The sequence below is a fragment of the Triturus cristatus genome, chromosome 5_1 (assembly GCF_964204655.1).
Source record: "Triturus cristatus chromosome 5_1, aTriCri1.1, whole genome shotgun sequence".
NCBI lineage: Eukaryota > Metazoa > Chordata > Amphibia > Caudata > Salamandridae > Triturus > Triturus cristatus.
Genome location: NC_140587.1, coordinates 1,012,647,086 through 1,012,672,273, shown reverse-complemented (window position 1 = coordinate 1,012,672,273; position 25,188 = coordinate 1,012,647,086). Strand labels below are relative to the sequence as shown.

At 45.2% G+C, this 25,188-nt stretch overlaps 1 protein-coding gene across 1 annotated transcript in view; it reads left to right on the top strand.

Moving 5' to 3' along the window:
* The window catches only part of SLC6A19 (solute carrier family 6 member 19), a 793,248-nt gene that overhangs the window by 363,655 nt on the left and 404,405 nt on the right, over positions 1-25,188 (top strand). Inside the window, exon 7 of the mRNA XM_085606111.1 lies at positions 14,096-14,224. Coding sequence (XP_085462237.1) covers positions 14,096-14,224 — 129 coding nt within the window. The remainder of the gene's footprint in view (positions 1-14,095; positions 14,225-25,188) is intronic.

The following is a 25,188-nucleotide window of genomic DNA, read 5'->3' as shown; positions in this document are numbered from 1 at the left end:
CCCCCAAACTTAGGGACATTAAACTAACCTTGACCAGTTGAGTCTTCATGTTCTAAGTGGAAATATCTGGAGAGTCCATCTGCATTGGCATGGTCAGTCCCAGGTCTATGTTCCACTGTGAAGTCCATCCCCTGTAGGGAAATGGACCACCTAAGAAGTTTGGGATTTTCACCCTTCATCTGATTTAGCCACAAGAGGGGCCTATGGTCTGTCTGAATCTTGAAGTGAGTGCCAAACAAGTATGGCCTCAGCTTCTTCAGGGCCCAAACCACAGCAAAGGCCTCCCTCTCAATAGCTGACCAACGTTTCTCTCTAGGGGTCAGCCTTCTACTTATAAAAGCAATGGGCTGGTCTTGACCATCTACATTCAGTTGTGAAAGAACAGCTCCCACACCTAACTCAGAAGCATCTGTCTGGACAATGAACTCTTTGGAGTAGTCTGGACTTTTCAGAATAGGTGCACTGCACATGGCCTGCTTCAGGTCATCAAATGCTTTTTGACAGCTTACTGTCCACTGAACTTTCTTTGGCATCTTCTTGGAGGTCAAGTCATTAAGTGGTGTCACTATGGACCCATAGTTCTTAACAAACTTTCTGTAGTACCCAGTCAGGCCCAAGAAAGCTCTGACCTGAGTCTGGGTAGTTGGAGGAGCCCAGTCCTTTATGGTCTGGATCTTGCTCTCCAGTGGTTGAACCTGACCCCCACCAACTAGGTGGCCCAGGTATACAACCTTGCTCTGCCCTATCTGGCACTTAGTGGCCTTGATAGTGAGGCCTGCCTTTTGCAGGGCCTCTAAAACATTCCTCAGGTGGACCAGGTGATCCTCCCAGGTGTAGCTAAAGACAGCAATATCATCAAGATAAGCTGCACAATAATCATCCAACCCAGTAAGGACTTGATTCACCAACCTTTGGAAAGTGGCAGGTGCATTCTTCAAACCAAAGGGCATTACCACAAATTGATAATGTCCTCCTGGGGTCGAGAAAGCAGTTTTGGCCTTTGCACTCTCAGCTAGTCTGATTTGCCAGTAGCCTGCTGTCAGGTCAAATGTGCTCAAAAACTTAGCAGCTGCCAGTCTGTCAATGAGCTCATCTGCCCTAGGTATTGGGTGGGCATCTGTCCTAGTGATAGCATTGAGACCTCTGTAGTCCACGCAAAACCTCATCTCTCTCTTACCATCTTGGGTGTGAGGTTTTGGCACAAGAACTACAGGACTAGCCCAAGGGCTCTCTGAAGGTTCAATGACTCCCAGCTCCAACATCTTTTGTACCTCAACTTTTATGCAGTCCCTGACATGGTCAGGTTGCCTGTAGATTTTACTCTTCACAGGCAGACTGTCACCAGTGTCCACCTCATGGGTGCACCAGTTTGTCTGACTTGGGGTCAGAGAGAACATATGTCTGTAGGATTGCAGAACCTGTCTGCAGTCCTGTTGCTGATGGACAGTGAGGCTGTCAGAAAAGACCACACCATCAACTGAGCCATCATCAGGGTTCTGAGTCAACAGGTCTGGGAGAGGGTCACTCTCTTCCTCCTGCCCCTCATCTGTAGCCATGAGTAGCCCCATGTCTGCCCTGTCAACATATGCCTTCAATCTGTTGACATGAAGCACCCTGTGGGGGCTTCTGGGAGTCCCAAGGTCCACCAAGTAGGTGACTTCTCCCTTTTTCTCAACAATAGTGTGGGGTCCAGACCATTTGTCTTGGAGTGCTGCTGGGGCCACTGGCTCCAACACCCACACTTTCTGTCCTGGCTGGTAAACAGTCAGTACAGCCTTTTGGTCATGCCAAGCTTTTTGGAGTTCTTGGCTTGCCTCAAGGTTTTTAGAAGCCTTCTTCATATACTCTGCCATCCTGGAGCGGAGACCAAGTACATAATCCACTATGTCTAGTTTGGGTTGTCTGAGAGGTCTCTCCCATCCTTCCTTCACCAAACACAGGGGTCCCCTTACAGGATGCCCAAACAAAAGCTCAAAAGGGCTGTAGCCAACCCCCTTTTGTGGGACCTCTCTGTAAGCAAACAGAAGGCAGGGTAAAAGGATGTCCCATCTTCGCCTAAGCTTATCTGGTAATCCTTTTATCATTCCCTTTAGGGTCTTGTTGAATCTCTCAACAAGCCCATTGCACTGTGGGTGATAGGGTGTGGTGAACTTATAGTTAACACCACACTCCTTCCACATTGCAGTCAAGTATCCTGACATGAAGTTGGTACCTCTGTCAGAAATGACCTCCTTTGGAAAGCCCACTCTGGAGAATACTCCAAGCAGGGCCCTTGCCACAACAGGAGCTGTTGTGGTCCTCAGGGGAATTGCTTCTGGGTACCTGGTGGCATGGTCCACTATCACCAGTATGAATCTGTGCCCAGATGCTGTTTGTGGGTCCATTGGTCCTACAATATCTATGCCCACTCTTTCAAAGGGGACCCCCACCACAGGTAGTGGTATGAGGGGGGCCTTTGTGGTGCCACCTGATTTGCCACTGGCTTGGCAGGTGACACAGGAGCGACAAAACTCCTTAGTATCTTCTGACATATGGGGCCAGTGAAAGTGAGGGACAAGCCTGTCCCAAGTCTTGTTCTGGCCTAGATGTCCTGCAAGGGGAATATCATGGGCCAAGGTTAGAAGGAAGCCTCTGAACTTCAGTGGTATGACCAACCTCCTGGATGCACCAGGCTTGGGGTCTCTAGCCTCTGAATACAGTAGCCCTTCATCCCAATACACTCTATGGGTACCTTGAGCATTCCCTGCAGCCTCAGCAGCAGCCAGCTGTCTGAGGGGTTCAAGAGAGGGGCAGTCTAATTGAGCCTGCCTCAGATCTGCCCTTGAAGGTCCCCCTGTCCCAAGAAACTCAACCTGATCAGGTTCAAGTTCTTCTAGGACAGTTCCTTCAGGGCTCTCAGAATCATCCTCCTGGGAGGGTTGATCCACCACCTGAGGCAGGGGGGAAGGCACAGCCTTAACCCTACTGCTCTTTCTCTTGGGTTGTGACTGGTCCATAGTTTCAGGATCCAGCACTTGTTCAGTGGTGCACTTTTTGGCCTGTGACCTGGTCACAGCAAGGACATGTGCATCTATCCCCAGCATTTCTGCATGGGTCCTATACTCCACTTCAGACCAAACTGAAGTTTCAAGATCATTGCCCAGTAAACACTCTACAGGAAGGTCTGAACTAATAACAACTTTCTTGAGGCCAGTTACCCCTCCCCAGGAGAAGTTAACAATAGCCACACTATGGGAGGTAGTGGCATTGCTAGCGTTGGTCACTAGGCAATTCTCACCTAGTATGATCTGTCCAGGGTCCACAAAAGCAGGTGTCACCATTGTGACACTAGCTCCAGTGTCCCTGTAGGCCTGAGCCATTCTTTGGTTGATAAAAGGTGTCTGTCTGTACTTGCCCAGGTTACTGGGGCCTACAGTAGAGGACAAAGCTAAGTCCCCATCACAGATCAGAACAGCCTGAGTAGGTACTCTGACTAGGCCAGAATCCTCCTCAGTTCCCAGGGTTAACCCTACTACACCCTTTTGCTGGGAACCACCACTTACAGCTGAACTAGGGGGTACAGTTGCCTTAGGGGCAATGGTGGCTGGGGGCTTATCCTTTTTGGTGCACTCACTAAACCAATGTGAGTTGGACTTACAATAGTTGCACCATGGTTTCTTTTGGCCATCTTTCTTTTTATCCTTTTTGGGACCACCCTCCCCCTGAGCCTTTTGGGGGCCTGGTGAAGACTTCTGGTCTTTTTGTTTCTGCTCATTACCCTTCTGGTCTGCCTTTTCTGATCACCGCCCTGGTTCTGGTTTTTCTGCTTAACTCTAGTCCTGACCCATCTATCTGCCTTCTTTCCCAATTCTTGGGGAGAAGTCAGATCAGAATCAATCAGGTGTTGATGCAATAGCTGGTTTTGACAGTTGTTAAGTATTTGTTCTCTCATGATCAAATTATACAATCCTGTATAGTCCTTAACCTTACTTCCCATTAGCCAGCCTTCCAGAGCCTTAGTGGCACAATCTACAAAGTCAGTCCAGTCCTGAGTCTGTGTCTTCTGGGTATCCCTGAACAACAACCTGTATTGTTCAGGGGTTAGGCCAAACCCATCAATCAGAGCACTCTTCAGGACAGTGTAATTATCTGCATCCTCATCACTAACTGTGAGGAGCTTGTCTCTGCCTTTCTCAGAGAAGGAGAGCCACAAGATAGCTGCCCACTGACTTTGGGGTACCTGCTGTACTTTGCAAGCTCTCTCCAAAGCAGTTATCCATTTGTGGATGTCATCCCCACACTTGTAGGGAGGGACAATCTTGCTCAGGTTTCTATTATCATAGTGCCTGTCTCTATCCTTAGGGATATTGCTGCCACCAGTGGGTTCTGACCCACTCAACTTTTGTTCTCTAGCCAGAGCAAGCTTCTCTTTGGCAAGGGCAAGTTCTTCCCTCTGAATCCTCAGATTAGCTTCCCTCATTCTGGCTTCATGCTCCTTTCTCTCAGGGGAAGTCATTCCCCTGTGAGAGGAAGCATTAGAGATGTTAGAGACATGGGAGTGGATGGATTCCCTTGAAGGGGATCTGTCCCTCCTGCTTCTCTGTGTAAGCCTACTTGGGGGTCTGTAAGGGGGGACCCCATTCAAACTCCCATGTAAGCTTAGGTTAGCCTGGCTAAGTCTTCCTACTTGGCCCTGGCTGTCTACCTCTTCATCTGAAGTCTCCTCTGACTCCTCTGTGGTGGGTAGACCCTCCTCTGTACCTAGGGTACCTGCCTGAGATGCCCTAATAATGTCATACTCCTCTAGGAGTTGTCTTAACTGAAGGAGGGTAGGGTTTGCACCCTGTTTTATTCCTCTGGAGGTACACAAGTGTCTCATCTCCTGGAATGTTAAGGTATCATATCTAGAGGGGGTCTTTTGCAGACCTGATCCTCCTGAGAGAGCATCTACTTGATCTCCTCTCAGACACATGATCTAGTGAGGGTGTGGTGTGTGCACCTACCTACACTAGTTGTATCTACTAAACCTCTCTAGTAGTTGTAGTCAGGGTGTGTTACTCCCTTCAACCTACAACTCCAAAGTCCAGTAGGACTTAAGTATTATAATCTATGTTATATGTACCTAGACAATATCTGTGTGATCTTTCAATTTAGTATCTCAAGATTACAATGGTATTACAACAGCAAGCTCAGATCCCAACCGCTGCTCACCAATGTGAGAAGTTGGCCTGATGTATGATGTCACTAGTTCTAGTGTACACCTTATATCAGTCCAAATACCCTTATGGTGATTGGTTGTAAAGTCAACCTTATAGACCAGCTATCCTAGTGGTAGCATGGACAAGAGCAGTCTTAGGCTAAACTCTGAATGGCATGTGAAGCCAGCTGTGATACCATATATAATCCCTTGAATACCAAATGAAAGGACACCACAACAGATATATATATAAAATAAAGTGTATTTATTCTAGTCAAACCCTCAGCACTCTTTATGAGATTAGAGGTAAGTACAACACAGTCTTATTTAAGCATACATTAAGTCACACAGGTAAGTAATACAGTTAGGCCCTAGGGGCCACGCAAACCATATACTAAGTAAGTGGTATAAGGACCACTGTCACGGAAATAGAATAGGCCTAGGCCTAGGGAATCGCTGGGGCTACACTACACTAGCGTTAGTTAGGAAGTGGGAGGCCCACGGGATTCGTGTGCAGAGTGGAAACACTCACGCGTAATGCGTAAAAGTCAATAGCAATAGTACAGTTTAGAAAACGGTAGATTTAGGACACTTCCGGAGTAGCTAGGAAGTTGAGACTTGAAAACTAGACACTAGGATAGTCACTATCCTGATGAGCACCGGAGTACCCAAGTTACCTAGCCCACAGGCTGCGGGTGCATAGGGGTGAAGATGCGTCGTTTTCGTCGTCGACTCCTATGGATGCCTGAAGAAAGATGCTGACAGGCAGTCAGTGAAGAGTGTCCGGTGGATCCCAAGGCTGGGATCAAGAAGAGAGGAAACCTGCAAGCAGAAGGGACAGAGTCAAGGTCACTAGCCAGTGACCACGTGGAACCAGGAAGGAACCAGGCGATGTCGTGAAGATTGCAGGTGAAGGTGAAGCTTGTCGCTGCAGCCAGGAGGACCAGGAAGCGTCGAGGACGACCAGGACCAGGAGGCGAGCTGTCCCACGAAGGCTCTTGCTGTCGGCGGCGTCGAAGTTGGACTAGGACTCACCAAGCCTTGGCAAGCGGAACCCACGAAGAACGAAGGACTTGCTTCTGGTGCAGACCAGGAAGGTCTGGGGTGCTTCTTCTTTGCAGAGAAGCGGGAGCCAGTCTGGAGGAGCCAAACCAGCGCAGAAGATTTCAGGGTGCGTCGTCACAAAGGCCACTAGCCAGCGGGCAAGCAACCGGACAGACGCGGCAAGCAGGAAAATGCAGAAGGGCCCCACGCAGGACTGGTGGAGTGTGGGGGGCTGATCTTCGGTGCAGATGGTGCTTGGGGTTGGGGCTTCTCAATCCCCGGTGCACAACTTCGAGGGTGCCTCAGAAGCTGCGCTTTAAGTTACTAGCCACTTTTCCCAGGTAGCCGGTCCCACGTCGCTCGTCGCCTCCACGGATCTCAGCTTTGCTGTGGATGTGGATCAGGGTCGGAGAAGTCTGGAAGTCAAGGCTCTGGTCGGGCTCTGCAGTCGGTTCCTCGTAGAACGTGGGCAAAGCAAAGGGTAGTCTCTTGATGGTGCCTGTTTGCACAGGGTAGCCACTCCTTGGCCACAAGGGAGATTCTTCAGTCTTCTTCTTTCGTCGAATGTCGAAGGTCCAGAGTTTCTGTTCAGTTTTGCAGGTTCAGGATAATCTAAAGTCTTGAGGCCCAACTCCCACTCTTATACTAATCTGGGGGGCTGGGATACCTGCTAGGTCACGCCTTATGGGTGGGACCTGGGAGGGGGTGGTTACACCCACTTCCCTTTGTCCAGTTTCGCGCCAGAGCTTGGGCTGGAGTGCCCCAGCGCCGGTTTGAACTGGACTATGCAAGGAACACCTTGTGTGCCCCAGGCATGTCTCATTCCTTTCAGCCCACCCTGCCCCAATACACTAAAGGCTGTCTGGGGAGGTGCTAGCACCTCCCCAAGCAGGAAACCTATTGTCCAGGCCTCCCTGGCTGGGATCACTCCCAGCTGCAGGAGGTCAGACTTGTGTCGTGGCAGCAGCATCCATTTTGTGATGCTGAGGCTTTGGTCAGAGGCTAACAGTTGAAGTATGATTTTATCATGTCTCTCCCTCTAGAAGGGGGGAATAATATGCTCATGTCCAGAAATGGCATGGGGGTATTATTCCACAGTGTTAGACACCTTACACGACATGTTTCGATAAAGCCAAACCATAGTTACCATAACCGTCTAAGATTATAAGGCACTTTAAGAGTATATGGTAGGCTATATCATAGAACAGCTATAAGGACTTAGTTCCGAAAGCTGCAGACAGGCTCAGCTCATGCTAGAGCACCATCTCACATGTTACCAAGCACTCTGCCTCCAGGATTGTTAAGGCCTGCCATAGGAGTGACTGATAGGTACACATGTGTCTATATGTAAGTTAGGTATAGGAATACTACACCTAAGCAAGGGGTGATTACACGACCTTGCCCCAGCTGAGTGATCAGCCAGTTGTGTCAAAATGGAAGGCCAGGCCAGGGGTGGCATAATACATGCTGCAGCCCCTGGTAGGCCTAGGGTACACCTATGCCCTGGGTACCTAGGGTACACTGTACAGGGGCCAATAAGGTGATCCTATCCAAATGGGTTATGCACCTAAAGTACATAGTATTAATTTAGAGAGAGAACAGCAGGTCTGTGGGTCTGATTAGCAGGCCCACAGCCACATCTAAGTCGAAAACTAGTAAAGCAAAAGCAAAAAGTGGGGGTGAACATAGAAAGCAGACCCTACTCTCCTACAGAGAGTTATTGGGAATATTAAAAGGGAATTCGGGTATTGAGGATATGATGGTCCTATGACCCTAAAACCAATATGTGTCAGCCCTATGTAATGGCCCTGCTGGATCCTGGGATATTTTGTCAGCGTAATTCAATTCTCCTCCCTGGTGTTGAGAGTTCAGCCTTTTTCTTGACAGTGTTGTGCAGGTATCTGCACCTAAATGGACAGGTTTATTCTTGCCCTTTATTCTGTTGTTTATTTTCTTTTAGGTCCAACCTGAAATAAAAAAGACAGTTTTAGCGACTGTCATTATATGTGCCAGTATCACACTTTATGGCTAGTCAATGTCTCATGTGAAATCTCAGCTAGAGATTCTGTGTGAAAGAATGCATCACCCATCGCATGCTCATTATTACATGATTTCGGGATATTTGTTCCCCAATCAACTCTGTATTGTGAATGTGAAAATTCCACAATCACGCTTATCTTGCTATAAGTGTAATACTAACAATATCATTTATTTGATCACATGTCACTGCAACAACCTATATAGTGGAATAGGACTGACCCAGAGACTATTGGAGAAAGAACAGCGCCTATTCCCTCGCCGCCATCGTCAGACAGCATGGACTCAGCATAGTTTCCTACGCCGATGACACCCAGCTCATCCTCTCCCTCACGAGGCCACCCGACACCACCAGACTCAGCTTCCAGGAAGGAATGAAAGATGTTGCATCCTGGATGAGCAGCAGCTGTCTGTAGCTCAACTCGGAAAAGAGAGAAGTCCTCGTCCTCGGACCCACCCCCTCAGCATGGGATAACACCTGGTGGCTCACCACCCTCGGCAAGTCCCCCCACGGACCACGCCCGGAACCTCGGCATCATACTCGACTCATCCCTCACCATGACCCAACAGATCAACGCCATCTCCTCCACGTGCTTCAACACATTCCGAATCCTTTGCAAGACCTTCAAGTGGATCCCCCTTAATCCACAAAGACTGTCACCCACGCGCTCATAACAAGCAGACTGGACTACGGAAACTCCCTCCATGCCGAAATCAACAAATCCCTGCTCCGGAAACTCCAGACTATCCATAACACCGCTGCCAGTCTCGTCCTCAACATCCCATGTCACAAACACATTACCCAGCACCTACGAGACCTCCACTGGCTCCCCGTCGAAAAGAGTGTAACTTTCAAGCTACTCACTCATGCCTACAAATCCCTTCACAACACCGGACCCCAATACCTCAATGAAAGAGTCTCCTTTCACGCTCTCAAGAGAAACCTCCGCTCCGCCGACCTCGCCAAAACCTTGTGCATCCGCAGAGCCAGAATGGGTGGAAGAGCCTACTCCTATATCGCATTAAAAACCTAGAATGAACTCCCGCTGAACATCATACATTCCCCCACTCTGCACACCTTCAGGAAGAGCCTCAAGACCTGGCTCTTCGGCTGATTCGGAGCTGCACGCCCTCCTCCCCAGCGCCTTGAGACCCTCACGGGTGAATAGCGAGCTTCACAAGTCCCTGATTGATTGATTGATTGGGTTTATAAGCTCAGCTCGCACCCATGAGGGCTCAATGATGCCATCCCGTGGGGCCAATTGTCCCACACTTAGAGATGTTTCTAGTCCAAGGGCTGAATAGTACACTTACTTCTATCTGCAGACATTGCACATGACTATGCATGCAAAACACAATGACTATGAGTAAACACTCACTATAATTCAAATTATCATTCTTTGATACCTTATATATCTCATATATATTAGGTTTGTATCAGTTAACCGTCTGTACCTACTATTACCATGATCCCTTGTACTTTAGTAGCCCTAAAAATGCTAGACTCACCAATATGGCTATACATGGAATGCCTCACGAACCGCTTTGGTGTACCGCCATGGACATCTCACTAAAAAAAACCCTATTGATTCTTGTGTATGAGGTAATAACAAAATGATTCCTCTTCAGCCGCTCGCACTACAAGCCCCATGATTCCTGGGGCTATAGCAGTACTGAATAGGCTGGACTAACTAATATGACGCCTCGGTGGCCACACTTGCAAATGAGCCGCACATGTGAGCAATGGCTAACAAAAATAGACGTCCTACCCTTGCTGTACACCTACTTGGTCCCGCTACTCTCGGCTCTCCAGCACCCGATATCCAGAGAGCCGAGAGTAGCGGGACCAAGTAGGTGTACAGCAAGGGTAGGACCCTTGATGAAGTAAGTGAAAGATGTGTGTGTGAGTGTGTGAGCAGCGACATTAAGGAGAGGCAATAACATCGCCAGCCTATCTTTAACGATTACAATACGCCTTCTTTTTTCTTCTACAACTTTATTGATCAACATTAGAGTGTGACTACAGGGCAACCCCCCCAACTGTGTACCCTCGTAGAGCGAGAGGTCAACTACTAATGGGTGAGTGACTACATACCTGATCACGACTGAGTGGCAATATAATCATGACATGACGATCTGGTGATCTTTTATGCACAAACAAATGGATGTATATTTTTTAGCGGTGCTTAACAGTTAATATAAGTCACATAGATGTGTCTAGAAATTAATATATATTATTTCATTTACAAAGAGAACCGTCACGAGATAAGCTTAAATGTGGAATTTTCATATTCACAATTCAGAGTTGATTGGGGAACAAATATCTGGAAGTCAAGTAATAATGAGCATGCGATGGGTGATGCATGCTTTCACACAGAATCTCTAGCTGGGATTTCCCATTAGACATTGACTAGTCATAAAGTGTGATACTGGCACATATAATGACAGTCGCCAAAACTGTCTTTTTTATTTCAGGTTGGACTTCTAAGAAAATAAACAACATAATAAAGGGCAAGTATAAACTTGTCCATTTAGGTGCAGATACCTGCGCAGCATTGTCAGGAAACAGGCTGAACTCTGAACACCAGGGTGGAGAATTGAATGACCCTGACAAAAGCCCAGGACCCAGCAGGGCCATTACATAGGGCTGAAACATGTTGGTTTTAGGGTTATAGGACCATCATATCCTCAATACCTGAATTCCCCTTTTAATATCTCAATAACTCAGCTAATAAAGGGATACCTTGGAGCAATTGGAGGACTTTTAATCTTTATTCCCCCTGGTCTACTTCTCTTAAGTGGTCCCAGAAATATGGTTGAGCCCACCCTGACCTTTAATAGTCAGGGTGAACCCATTGATGAAGCTTGACACTACTAGAGTGTGTGAGGGTTATATTAAAAAAAGGGATTTTTTCCTTTCCCGCCCTCAAACAGACGGTTTACCTCCTGAAGAGAGTAGTGCCCCCGCCTATCACAAATACACAGGGTGGGACACTTCTGGTTTGCTAGTATTGAATAGCGACGACGTATCCCTCCAGCACCCCTTCCATACAGTGGAAGATCCTCTCTACCCTTCTTAATTGGGAGAGGGTTCATCCATTATTTTTCTAGGCCCTAGATATATCAGTATGTCCCTAATCCCCTGACATTCCAGGTCAGTATACTGAGGTCAGCCCCCATCATTGTGCATGGGTTTGTGTAGTAGCATTCTTTCTCCCCGCCATGTCAGGTCCCCTGCCAACTGCTGCACAAATATAATCACTAACATACAATGCATAAAAAAAAAACAATGGACAAACATAGTTCAACCATCCAACTATCTATGTCTACCCCAGGCATATGCCAGGACTTGCACAGTCAAATAAACAATTTTAGAAGGAAGCATGCACTCACTGCCAATATTCAGGCAAGGACACCATAAGCCTGAGTGCAAAAACTGGTTGTGTATGGGTTAAATCAGTGATTCTTGTTGCTCATCCCTCTGGGCACTTAACATGACTGCTACTGTGCACAAAACAACTGTTCCTGACTACAAAGAAGTGCGTTCAGGGTCCAGCAGTAGGTGGCATTAAAGCTATAATTAGGTCTCGAAGAGAAACAAAATGGAAGCATGTCGGGTGGCACCACACGTCATTAAGCGTTTGATACTGCCTGAATGACTTGAGCTTCCATTGACACTTGAAGTTTGTGTAATGCAGAAGGTGTCAACAGTTTCTATACTTTTGTCTGCCCTCTAAATTCCCAGGGAGCTGATTATTGTGAAATTAAGTACTATTTAACGATCTTACAAAACTATTTAGCAGTCATTGATCACCTACTTTAGAATTAACTCTTCCCAACTGTTGAAACTTTGGGGCTGCAAAGTGACTATTTAGTTGAAGTTTTGGCGCCTCACAAAACACCAAATAAAATAAACATCTTAATAACGTACATAAGATGTTTGCTAAATCTCTTTTCAAGTCTTTGACATTTGACTGCTGTAATGTTCACAAGATTAGTACAATACATTTCCTCCTTTATTAGGGCCTATTCACAAACCTTTACTGTAACCTAAATGCAAAATATTCACTTGCGTGTTGAAATCCCCAATCTTGACTCCCAAATCCCAAATTAATATTTGCTGAACTTTCCTTGAACAAAGTGCATTGCTGAATTTCCACATGCACAAATTTAGCTGTAGGGATGATTTTGTAGACACTCCTGGATGCGTCCACCAGTAAAAGTTAGCAAACACCTACAAACTTACATGTCTCAAGGTATTCACGAAAGTATGAAGGTAGTTTCCTGCCCTGTCAAAGGCATGATTAAGCATGCTTCCAGGTTGAGTATGGAAAGAAGTTTCATCAAGTTAAAAAAAAGTTTACCTCCGGAGAAATAAATTAAGGTTAAATATGCAAACACTTCGAAATATGTGTACATTTCAGAACTTGATTCGATTCAAAAACTTTATTCAGCAAGTTGAAAACAACCATATAGGTACAAAGAATAATATAAAATACACAGTGTTAAAAAAAAGTTCAATAAAACATATAATGAACAATTCATAATCACCTTCCAGTCATTAAAACGTTCCGCATCATAATGGTAACTAATACATAGCACTTTCGCTTATGCAAATATCCTTCATAATAATTAGGGCAACATTAAGACATACATAAGGGTCATTTCAGAACTCAAAGACATCTCTGATTGTTTTAAGCTTCCTTGAGTACTCCTGGAACTTATTGAGAATTCCAAAAAGCGGGAAATGTACTACAAATGTGAAAGTGACTGTACTTGAACAACTGTACTACTTCTTCATGAAACTTGTAAACAATGCTCATGGAATCTCTAGGGTAAGAAGAAACTTAGGGGTTGATTTAAAATTTGACGGATGGATTGCACTCTGTAAGGGCGACAGAGTAAATGAATGTGTCGCCTTGATGGAGTGCCCGCCTGCTAAATTCATAAATGTCCTTCAGCCCTACGAACATTTGTGCCATTAGAGCTGTGCCGTACGGCTGTGTCAAACATGACAGAGCCATGTGGTAAAGTTTCAGAGTTTGAAATTTTTTTCAAAAACAAAACCCCAAAGCAGGTTAATGTTTTTGAAAAAAAATAAAAGCCCCCCTAGCCGTGGTAGTCATCTCCTAAGGTGGGGGAGGGGGTGGTTTATTTATTACTGCCCCTTACCGTGTGGTGCTGGGCATGTAAAAACAGCTATATGTTGCCCATCTCAATTGGGCAGGCAGAGATATACCCATTTCTCTGATGGCCCTTACTTTGTCAGGCTTTCGGAGAAGTTTTGCAATAGAGCAAATGGAGTAGTCTCTGCCGTTGCCAAATTATGGTCCGCCTACAAATTAATTCAGCAGGCGGACCATTATATTTGTGATAAAGATACTCTGTCGCCGTTGCAACGGAGTATGCTTACCGCTAATTTATAAAATGGGCTGTATATTGTGATCGTATTGTAACTATTTGTATGGAGTTCAGCACACATGCTTTAGGACACAACAGAGAGTGTGCCTGGGATAGTCTATTTCAGATGATAAGAGATATGAAGTAGGATTTGATGAGTCATCGACTGCAAAACAAATTGCACATATTTTAACCAACTGGTGTGTTAGCAGATCCTTAGCTTCATTATACTGACTTTGGCTTTGTTCTCGCCACACTTTCTCCCTGACACACTTTCTCCCTCTCTGCTGATAACACATAACAGATTGTGAGTTCTGAGAGTAAAGTACGTCCATTTTCTGCACTGGGTATCATAATGTCACTGTTGCACAATTTCGTGATACATTTGATATTAGTTCCAAAATGCAAAGACAGTTTACTATTTTTATACCTTTGCAGCAACAACTGTGAGAAAGATGCTGTTATCATCTCTATTATCAATGGCTGCACATCTATTTATGCTGCAACTGTTATCTATGCCATCATTGGGTTTCGTGCTACTGCCAGATATGATGACTGCTTTGACAAGTAAGTCACTGATATTCATTTTAAAAGTACTATTGGAATTGTTTTGCATATGTAGGGTTATAAAGGGAATTTGTTTGGGAAGTGATTCGGAGAGTTATGGTGGATTACATGTCCCATTCTTACACTTTGCAATACTCTTGTGAAATTAGATCACATTGTTATGTTCTGAACGAGGAATGATTTAACTTAAAATATACAATTTAGAGAATTAGAAATGTTTCCCTTTGCTTCTTTTCTCAGTCTCAGTGTTTCTAAAACGTCTTATTCTAAAGCCATTTGATAATCAGGTTTTCTAATGTATTACAGCCACTGCTCTAAAAAACGTTTGCCAAGGTTAATGATCCAACTAACTCTGCAAAACATTGATAATGAAGAGCATTTGTTGCAGGATTTTGTATAATCGTAAAATGCATAATACTGGACAGTTCTGAAGTGAGTAAATGCTATTTGTCAAAGAAGCCTCATAGTCTTGTAGTAGTTGTAAATTATAAGTTTAGTTAACACAACGGTTTGTTAAACTATAGCATTAAAATACAATAACATTAAAAAAGATAAATCCTACATCCTTCTTCAAAGCCAGTTAAAACCTACCCACCGTGCAAACGTCCATATCAAATACAAGTCTTATTGTATAAGCCCTTGCCAAAATCCCATATTATTTCAAAACCGGTTTTAAAAAGCAATATTTTAAGGATAAACAATATACACAATCAATTAAAACATGAATAGAAGAGCAGTGCACTCCTAACCCTCAGTTGCATATCCCCTCCCCATTTTAAAACTGGCAGACACATTGCTGAGTTGAGTAGACTAGATAAATACGGTTAGGACGATACATAGGCCCAGGATTCCCTTAAATAAACTGTGGACTTTTTTGTGCTTAGGTACTCCTGGCCCGTTCTCCAGGAATCCAACGCACCTGCACCTTAGTTACCTTTTTGATATCTGTAGAGGGACATCAACTGGCAACCCTGTATTTTAAAGAAATGGGCTAACCTTCCCAGGTGATCTCTTACCAGTCTTGCCCAACCTAAGTCACTGGTGCATATTTCTTTGGCGCACAGAACGGACACTTTTATATTACTTGCTGTTATTAATTTTTGCCAAAACCATAAACAAAGAGCTGAAATGCAGGCATTCCTAGAAATCAATTTAACTTTAACCCTTACTGTAAGGATCATTGACTGGAGCATGATGGGAGATCTAGGAGTATTTGTTAAACAGACTCCTTCCAATTTTTTGCAATTGTGCCTAGATCCTATGCCTATTATCACCACTGAGTAAAGCAATCGGGAGGGGGGGGGGGACCAAGCCGTCTCTGTAAAGTAGGCAGGGTATATGTTGCCCACCCGTTCCCACCATGCATAGGGAAAAAGAACACAGCACCATATCCTCCTGCAAAGACAACAATTGCATGTTAAAATCCCCCATGATTACATTTGGAGAAGGTTCAAATTTAGCGCATAAATTACCAAAGTCCTTACTAAACCAATGTACTTGGTGAGAGTTGGATAACTTCCCTCTCAATTCTACTTAAACATTTACCTCAGCAATTCTTTCTTGTAGCACATAGTTACTACAGGTTTTTATCATGCATGCATGTGTCCAGTCACACTCCGTTCTTAACCGCTCAATAGCTTTAGCGATTTTAGTTGATACAAGAGTCATAAAACCACCCAATGCTTGGCCTGCACCCAAATTCCACGCCTCAGTACATATTTGTGCAAAACCATCAATAATGATACTTTCCTGAGACAACCAGGTCTCTTGAAGCATTGTAGATCGGACAGCATTCTTAAACCATGTACATTCCATTAGAAGACTGCTAGGTTGTCTGGGGTACACACATACAAATTTAAATCACTAAGATTTGTCCACCCTTCTTTCTGCAACTTACTAAGAGGGCTAAAGTGATGGTGAAAAACGAGACTTTCATCAATCTTACCATTTCTATTTTGCAGAATAGATATTCTTAGGTTATCGCTGCTAAAAACCCTCACTCCATTTTTCAACCACCCTGACCTACTCAACTCGAGAGAAATTGACCTGTCTGCTACTCAATCCGGTGTGATTTTTAAGAAAAAATGTCACTACTCTTACCTCTAGACCACTTGTTTGACTAATCTTAGGCCCTGCCTATTGAACTCTTCCTCTGCATTAGCTTTTACCTTTTGGAGCAGAGGTGACTAAAAAGACCAGTTTTAAAAATGTATGACAAAGGTTTGCATACATAGGACATAAAATAACAATGTGCAAAGTTTCACATTAAAAAGGCAAGTTAAAAAGGTAGTATGGGAGAACAGTATGCTTATGCTAAACTCCCTTGGATACAATAACTGAAGGAAAAGACCTTATCTAAAAAAGTCACGCTGATGGGTGGGCATATCGTAGAGTAAGTATGGCTGCATCCCAGATACTGATTTGACCATAATACATTTTCGAAACAATGGCAAACAAATAATAGAGCTTTCCGTCTGCTTTCGATCCTAAGTGGTATATCTTCTTTAACCAGACAACATCTTGTTTTGTAATGCTGGATGGATTAAAATATAGCTCTGGTCTTCCTAATTTTTTTTAATTCTTTGTGATATATACCAACTAGGGTATACTAGATATATTATCTAAGACACTACCTTTGCACTCATCCATTACACTCAGGCACTACTCATGCACACATCCAATCACCAAGGCACTACCCTTTCACTCAACCATTCACCCAGGCACCACCCATGTAATCATTCATTTACCCAGCGATTATCTGTGCACTCATCTATTCACTCAGGCACAACCCTTCACGCATCCATGCACTGACACACTACCCATGCACTCCTACCTTCACTAAGACACTACCCATGCACTCATCCATTCACACACGCACTACCCATGCACACATCCAATCAGCCAGTCACTACCTTTGCACTTGTCCATTCCGTCAGACAGTATCCATGCCCATATCCATTCACTGGGGCACTACCCATGCACTCATTCAATCACGTAGTCACTACCCATACACTCATGCAATCACCCAGGCACTCCCCATGCACTCATCCAATCATCCAGGCACTACCCTTGCATTCATCTATTCACTGAGGCACTACCCATGCACTCAGCTACTAACTCAAGTGCTACCCATGCACTTATCCAATCACCCACAAACTACCCATGCACTCATCTATTCACCCAGGTACTACCCATGGACTCATCCAATCGCCCAGGCACTACCCATGCACTCATCTATTCATTCAGACACTATCTTTGTACTCTTCCATTCACCCAGGCACAACACCTTTGCTCACCCATTGACACAGGAAGTACCCATGCACTCATCCAGTCACTCAGGCACTGCCCACACACACATCCAATGACCCATCCAATACTGTTCCTCTCATCCATTCACTCACGTAGTACCCATGCACTCATCCATTCAATCGGGCACTGCACATGCACTCATCCAACAACCCAGGCCCTATCCATGCACTCACCTAATCACACAGGCACTACCCTTGCACTCATCCATTTATTGAGGTGGTACCCATGCACTCACCCAATCACCCAGACGCAACTCTCACACTCTTCCAGTTACCCAGGCAGTACCCATGCACTCAGTCACTACCCATGCCCTCATCCGTTCACCCAGACACAACCCATGAACACATCCAATCACCCAGACACTACCCTTGCTCTCATCTATTCACTGAGGCACTACTCGTGCACTCGGCTACTCACCCAGGGACTACACATGCACTTATCAAATCACCTAGGCTCTATCCATGCACTCATCTATTCATTCAGATACTACCCTAGTACTCTTCCATTCACTCAGGCACTAGCCATGCACTCATCCATTCAACCAGCCCCTACCCATGCACTCATCCATTTACCCATGCACAACCCATGCACATATCCAATCGCCCTGGGCCCGATTCACAAAAGTAATCTGAGACAAAATCCTGACTTTATGACTTTGGGTATTCACAAAAGGCATTTAGGAGTAGGAAAGTTAGGATTCCTAACTACTACTCCTAAATCTAACTTTACTACTCCTAAATGCCCTTTGCGAATACCAAAAGACGGAAAGTTATGATTTTGTCTCAGTTTAGAAGTAGTAAAGTTAGGAATCTTGACTTTACAACTCCTAAATGCCTTTTGTGAATCTTGAAAATCATAAAGTTTGGATTTTGTCTCAGTTTAGGAGTAGTAAACGTATTGTAAATGCCTTTTGTGAAGACCGAAAGTCGTAAGGTCAGGATTTAGTTTCTGATTACTTTTGTGAATTGAGCCCCCAGACACTACCTTTGCACCCATCCTTTACACTCAGGCAGTACCCATGCACTCATCTATTCACTAAGACACTACCCATACACTTATTTAATGACCCATCTAGTACCATTCCACTCATCCATTCGCTCACGCAGTACCCATGCACTCATCCATTCAACCAGGCCCTACACATGCACTCATCCAATCACCCAGGCACTATCCATACACTCACCTAATCACACAGGCACTATCCATGCACTCATCCATTTACTCAGGCACTACACTTGCACTCATCCAATCATTCAGACCCATGCACTCATCCAATCGCTCAGGCACTACCCTTGCAGTCATCCATTCACTGAGGAAGTATCCATACACTTATCCAATAACCCAGGAACTACCCATGCACTCATCCAATCACCAAGGCACTACACATGCAATCATCCAATTACCCAGACAAAATCCATGCACTCATGCAGTCACACAGGCACTATCCATGCATTCATTCAATCACTCAGCCACTACCCTTACACAGATCTATTCACTGAGGCACTACCCATGCACTCATTAATTCACCCAGTGATTATCCATGCATTCTTCTATCTACTCAGGCACTACCCTTCATTCATCCATTCCCTGATACACTACTCATGCACGCCTCCATTCACTCAGGCATTACCCATGCACTCATCCATTTACCCTGGCACTACCCATGCACACATCCAATCAGCCAGTTACTACCTTTGCACTCATCCATTCACTCAGGCAGTAACCATTCACTCATCTACTCACCCAGTCACTACCCATGCACTCATCCAGTCATCCAGATACTACAGTTGCACTGAGGCACTACCCAGGCGCTACACATGCACTAATCCAATCGCCTATAAACTACCCATGCACTCATCTATTCACCTAGGCACTACCAATGCACTCATGCAATCAACCAGGCATTCCCTATGCACTCATCCAGTCATCCAGGCACTGCAATTGCACTCATCCTTTCACTGAGGTACTACCCATAGACTGAGCTACTCACTCGGGCACTACACATGCACTTATCCAATCTCCCATGAACTACCCGTGCACTCATCTATTCACCCTGTCACTACCCATGCACTCAACCAGTATTAATTTTAATAAGTCACATGTAATGATCCTGAGACTTAAGAACAGCGAAAAGTGCAACTTTTTCAGTGCAGGGTCACACTTTAAGTAAGGTTGACAATTTTACATATCTAGGTATTTTCATAGATTCTAAACCCAGTTGGCAACCAAAGAGAACTGGTAATTTTATGAGAGCTTGTGTTAGGTTTAATGAATTTTCTTCTTGTTTGAGGGCAAAAGCCATTGAAAACCATGTTGAATGTCTATAAAGCTAAATGCATCCTAATCTCAACCTTTGGCAGTAAAATCTGGGGCTATGTCAACATAGATTCTTTTGGGATTGCTGAGAATAAATATCTCAGAGGGCTTTTCGGTTTGGGGCAATATATTCCTACAGAAATTTTACATGAAGAGTTAGGTATGAGTTATATCGTAGATTACATTTGGCTGCGACCTCTCTTGCATGGGTAGTGCCTGGGCAAATAGATGAGTGCATGGGTAGTTCATGGGTGATTGGATAAGTGCATGTGTAGTGCCTGAGTGTGTAGCTACGTGTATGGGTAGTGCCTCAGTGAAAGGACGAGTGCAATTGTACTGCCTGGATGACTGGATGAGTACATGGGGAGTGCCTGGTTGATTGCATGAGTGCATTGGTAGTGCCTAGGCGAATAGATGAGTGCCTGGGTAGTTTATGGGTGATTGGATAAGTGCATGTGTAAGCCGGGGTGAGTAGCTGAGTGCATGAGTAGTGCCTCAGTGCAATTGTAGTATCTGGATGACTGGATGAGTGCATGGGTAGTGACTGGGTGAGTAGACGAGTGCATGGTTACTGCCTGAGTGAATGGATGAGTGCAAAGGTAGTAACTGGCTGATTGGATGTGTGCATGGGTAGTTCCAGGGTAAATGGATGAGTGTATTGGTAATGCCTGAGTGCATGAGTAGTATATAAGGGAATGGATGAATGAAGGGTTGTGCCTGAGTGGATAGATGAGTGCATGGATAATCACTGGGTGAATTAATGAGTGCATGGGTAGTGCCTGGGTGAATGGATGAGTGCAAGGGCGGTGCATGAGTGAATAGATCTGTGTAAGGGTAGTGGCTGAGTGATTGGATGAGTGTCTGTGTGACTGCATGAGTGCATAGATTATGTCTGGGTAATTGGATGATTGCATGTGTAGTGACTTGGTGATTGGATGAGTGCATGGGTAGGTTCTGGGTTATTTTATATGTGTATGGATACTTCCTCAGTGAATGGATAAGTGCAAGTGTACTGCCTGGGCGATTGGATGACTGCATGGGTCATGCCTGAGTGATTGGATAAGTGCATGGGTACTGCATGGGTAACTGGATGAATGCAAGAGTACCGCGGGTGATTGGATGAGTGCATGGGTGCCACCTCATTGAATGGATGAGTGGAAGGGTAGTGCCTGGGTGATTGGATGAGTACATGGGTAGTACCTGGGTATTTGCATGAGTGTATGTGTAGGGCCTAATTGAATGGATGAGTGCATGGGTACTGTGTTAGTGAATGGATGAGTGGACCAGTACTAGATGAATCATTGGATAAGTGTATGGGTAGCGTCTTAGTGAATAGATGAGTGCATGGGTACTGCCTGAGTGTAAAGGATGAGTGCAAAGGTAGTGTCTGGGGGCCCGATTCACAAAAGTACTCAGAGACAAAATCCTAACTTTACGACTCTCGGTATTCACAAAAGGCATTTACAATTCGTAAAGTTAGGTATCCTAACTTTACTACTCTCAAACTGAGACAAAATCCTAACTTTACGACTTTCGGTATTCACAAAAGTCATTTAGGAGTAGTGAAGTCAGGATTCCTAACTATACTACTCCTGAACTGAGACAAAATCCTAACTTTCTGACTTTCTGTATTCACAAAGGGCATTTAGGAGTAGTAAAGTTAGGAATCCTAACTTTACTACACCTAAGTGCCTTTTGTGAATACCGAAAGTCATAAAGTCAGGATTTTGTCTCAGATTACTTTTGTGAATCGGGTCCTGGGCGATTGGATGTGTGCATGGGTTGTGCTGGGTGAATGGATGAGTGCATGGGCAGTGGCTGATTGAATGGATGAGTGCATGGCTAGTGCCTGAGTAAATGGAACAGTACAAGGGTAGTGTCTGAGTGAATAGATGAGTGTGTGGGTAGTGCCTAGGTGATTGGACAAGTGCATGTGTAGTCCCTGGGTGAGTAGCTGAGTGCATGAGTAGTGCCTCAGTAAATAGATGAGTGCAAGGGTAGTGTATGGGTGATTGTATGTGTGCATGGGTTGTGTCTGGGTGAACGGATGAGTGCATGGTTAGTGGCTGAGTGAATGGATGAGTGCATGGGTACTGCGTGAGTGAATGGATGACAGGAACAGTACTGGATGGGTCATTGGATGTGTACGTGGGCAGTGCCTGAGTGAATGGATGAGTGCATGGGTACTTCCTGAGTTAATGGATGAGTGCAAAGGTAGTGTCTGGGTGATTAAATGTGTTCATGTGTTGTGCCTGGGTAAATGGCTGAGTGCATGGGTAGTGGCTGAGTGAATGGATGAGTGAATGGGTAGTGCCTGAGTGAATGGAAGAGTACAAGGGTAGTGCCTGGGTGAATAGATGAGTGCATGGGTAGTTCGTGGCTGATTGGATAAGTGCATGCTTAGTGCCTGAGTTAGTAGCTGAGTGCATGGGTAGTGCCTCAGTGAATAGATGAATGCAAGGGTAGAGCCTGGATGATTGGATGAGTGCAAGGGGAGTGCCCCAGTGAATGGATTTTGGCATGGATACTGTCTGACGGAATGGATGAGTGCAAAGGTAGTGACTGGCTGATTGGATGTGTGCATGGGTGGTGAGTGGATGAGTGCATGGGTAGTGTCTTAGTAAAGGTAGGAGTGCATGGGTAGTGTGTTAGTGAATGGATGCATGAAGGGTAGTGCCTGAGTGAATAGATGAGTGCACAGATAATCGCTGGGTGAATGAATAATTGAATGGGTAGTGCCTGGGTGAATGATTGAGTGAAAGGATCGTGCCTGGGTGATTGGATGTGTGCATGGGTAGTGCGTGAGTGGATGAGTGCAAGGGTGGTGCCTGGGTCATTGGATGAGTGCATGGATGAGTATAAGAGAAGCGCCTGGGTGATTGAACAAGTGCATGGGTAGCACCTCATTGAGTGGATCAGTGAAGGGGTAGTGCCTGGGTAACTGCATGAGTGCATGGGTAGTGTCTGTGTGATTGGATGAGTGCATGGGTAGTGTGTGAGTGAACAGATGAGTGCAAGGATAGTGCCTCGGTCACTGGATGAATGCATACATAGTGCCTAGGTCATTGGGTGCATGGGTAGTGCCTGAGTGGTTGGATGAGTGCATGAGTACTGCCTGGGTGACTGGATGAGTGCATGGGTACTGCCTGGATGACTGGATAAGTGCAAGGGAACTCACTGGGTGATTGGATGAGTGCATGGGTAGGTCCTGGGTGATTTCATGAGTGCATAGGTAGTGCCTGGGTGATTGGATGCGTACATGGGTAGTCGTTGAGTGAATGGATGAGTGCATGGGTTCTACGTGAATGATAGGATGAGTGCAACAGCAGTGCCTGGTTCATTGGATGTTTGCATGGATACTGCCTGTGTGAATGGATGAGTGCATGGATAATAGCTGGGTGAATACATGAGTACATGGACAGTGCCTGGTGATTTGATGAGTTCATGGATGGTACCTGGGTGAATTGATGAGTGCAAGGTAGTGCCTGGGTAATGAGATGAATGCAAGGGTAGTGCCTGGGTGATTAGTTGAGTGCATAGATAGTCCCTGGATGAGGGGGTAAATGCATGGATAGTGCCTGAGTGATTGGATGAGTGCAAGGGTAGTGCCTCTTTGAATGAATGAGTGTATGGGTAGTACCTGACTGAAAGGATGAGTGCAGGGGTAGTGCCTGAGTGATTGGATGAGTGCAATGTAGTGCCTGGGTAATTGGATGAATGGAAGGGTAGTGCCTGGGTGAATAAGTGAGTTTGTGGATAGTTCCTGGGTAAGGGGGTGAATGCATAAATAGTGCTTAAGTGATTGGATGAGTGCATGGGTACTGCCTGAGTGATTGGATGAGTGCATGGGTAGTGCCTGGGTGATTGGATGAGTGCATCAGTAGTGCCTCAGTGAATAGATGAGTGGCATGGTAGTGCCTGGGTGATTGAACAAGTGTATGGATAGTGCCTGGGTAATTGGGTGAATGCATGGGTAGTGCCTGGGTGATTGGATGAGTGCATGGGTAGTGCCTGTGTGACTGGATGAGTGCAACAGTAGTGCCTGGGTGATTGGATGAATGCATGGGTAGCATGTCATTGAATGGATGAGTGCATGGGTAGTGCCTGAGTGAGTTGATCAGTGCAGGTTTAATGCCTGGGTCATTGGATGAGCACACGTGTAGTGCCTAAGTGAATGAATGAGTGCAAGGGTAGTGCCTGGGTGAATAGATGAGTGCCTAAGTAGTACCTGGGTGAATGAATGAGTGCATGGGTAGTGCCTGAGTGAATGCATGAGTGCAAGGGTATTGTCTGAGTGATTGGATGAGTGCCTGGGTGATTGACTGAGTGCATCAGCAGTGCCTGGGTGAATGGCGAATGCATGGGTAGTGCCTCAGTAAATGGATGTACAACAGGAAAAAGTATACTAGCCGTAACATTTTAGTTGCTGTTAATATTATTTAACAGAATGAATGATATGGTCTTAGGCATTTATTTACTATATAAATTTAATTTTTTACGATATAGGCACATTATTACATAAATCAGACCAAGGGTGATACTTGAAAATTGTCACACATTTAAACAATACATGTTGAACAAAAATTAGAAGTGAAACAAAATGAACATTGTGGTACACAAAGCAACAATAATTGCATACATTAATAGACCAGTCTTGTTTTTCGAAACAACAGCAGCAGCTGAGCAATTTTTGGAGGTGTGGTGCAGCAGCCAGGGCAGCTGACTTCGGAGCACAGGGCTCACGGTTCAATCCCCGGCTCTGGCGGCAGCTCACCTCAGCACCATGTGACTGTAGGCAATCGCTCACTTAATTTCCACAACAGCCCCCAGTGCCTGAGAGACCCGTAAGGGTGAGTAGTTCGCGCTTTACAAATACGGATTTATTATTTAACAAATTGTGGTGCTGCTGAACATGGGATAAATTATTAGGCCTAGTAGGTAGGTGCAAATGTATGCAACTTCCTACAAGAGGCAATTAATCAAATGAAAGTTCCTCGTGGTGTAAGGTGCTGTCGCCTTTCGAGTCCCAGGGTGGTGTTAGGGATTCTCTTCACAGTGTAGACTGGGTGTGATCTATAAGGGGAAGAATGGGAATTGTTCAGAAATCGATCTCTAAAGTCTCCTGCAAGCTATGTGATTGTATTCTTGAATTGTTCTGATACCTGGTAAAGAGGTTTCTTATTCTCATTAGAGAGCAACCCCAGGGGTCCAAAGGGGTTTCAAGTGACTCCGTCTGCAGTGTAAACAATACGTTTAGAATGTGTGTGCTGTCTCAAGTGCCCTCGGTGGTAGTTCCATAATATGGAGGTACATAGGAGACAAGCCTCGTAGCCGTTTTC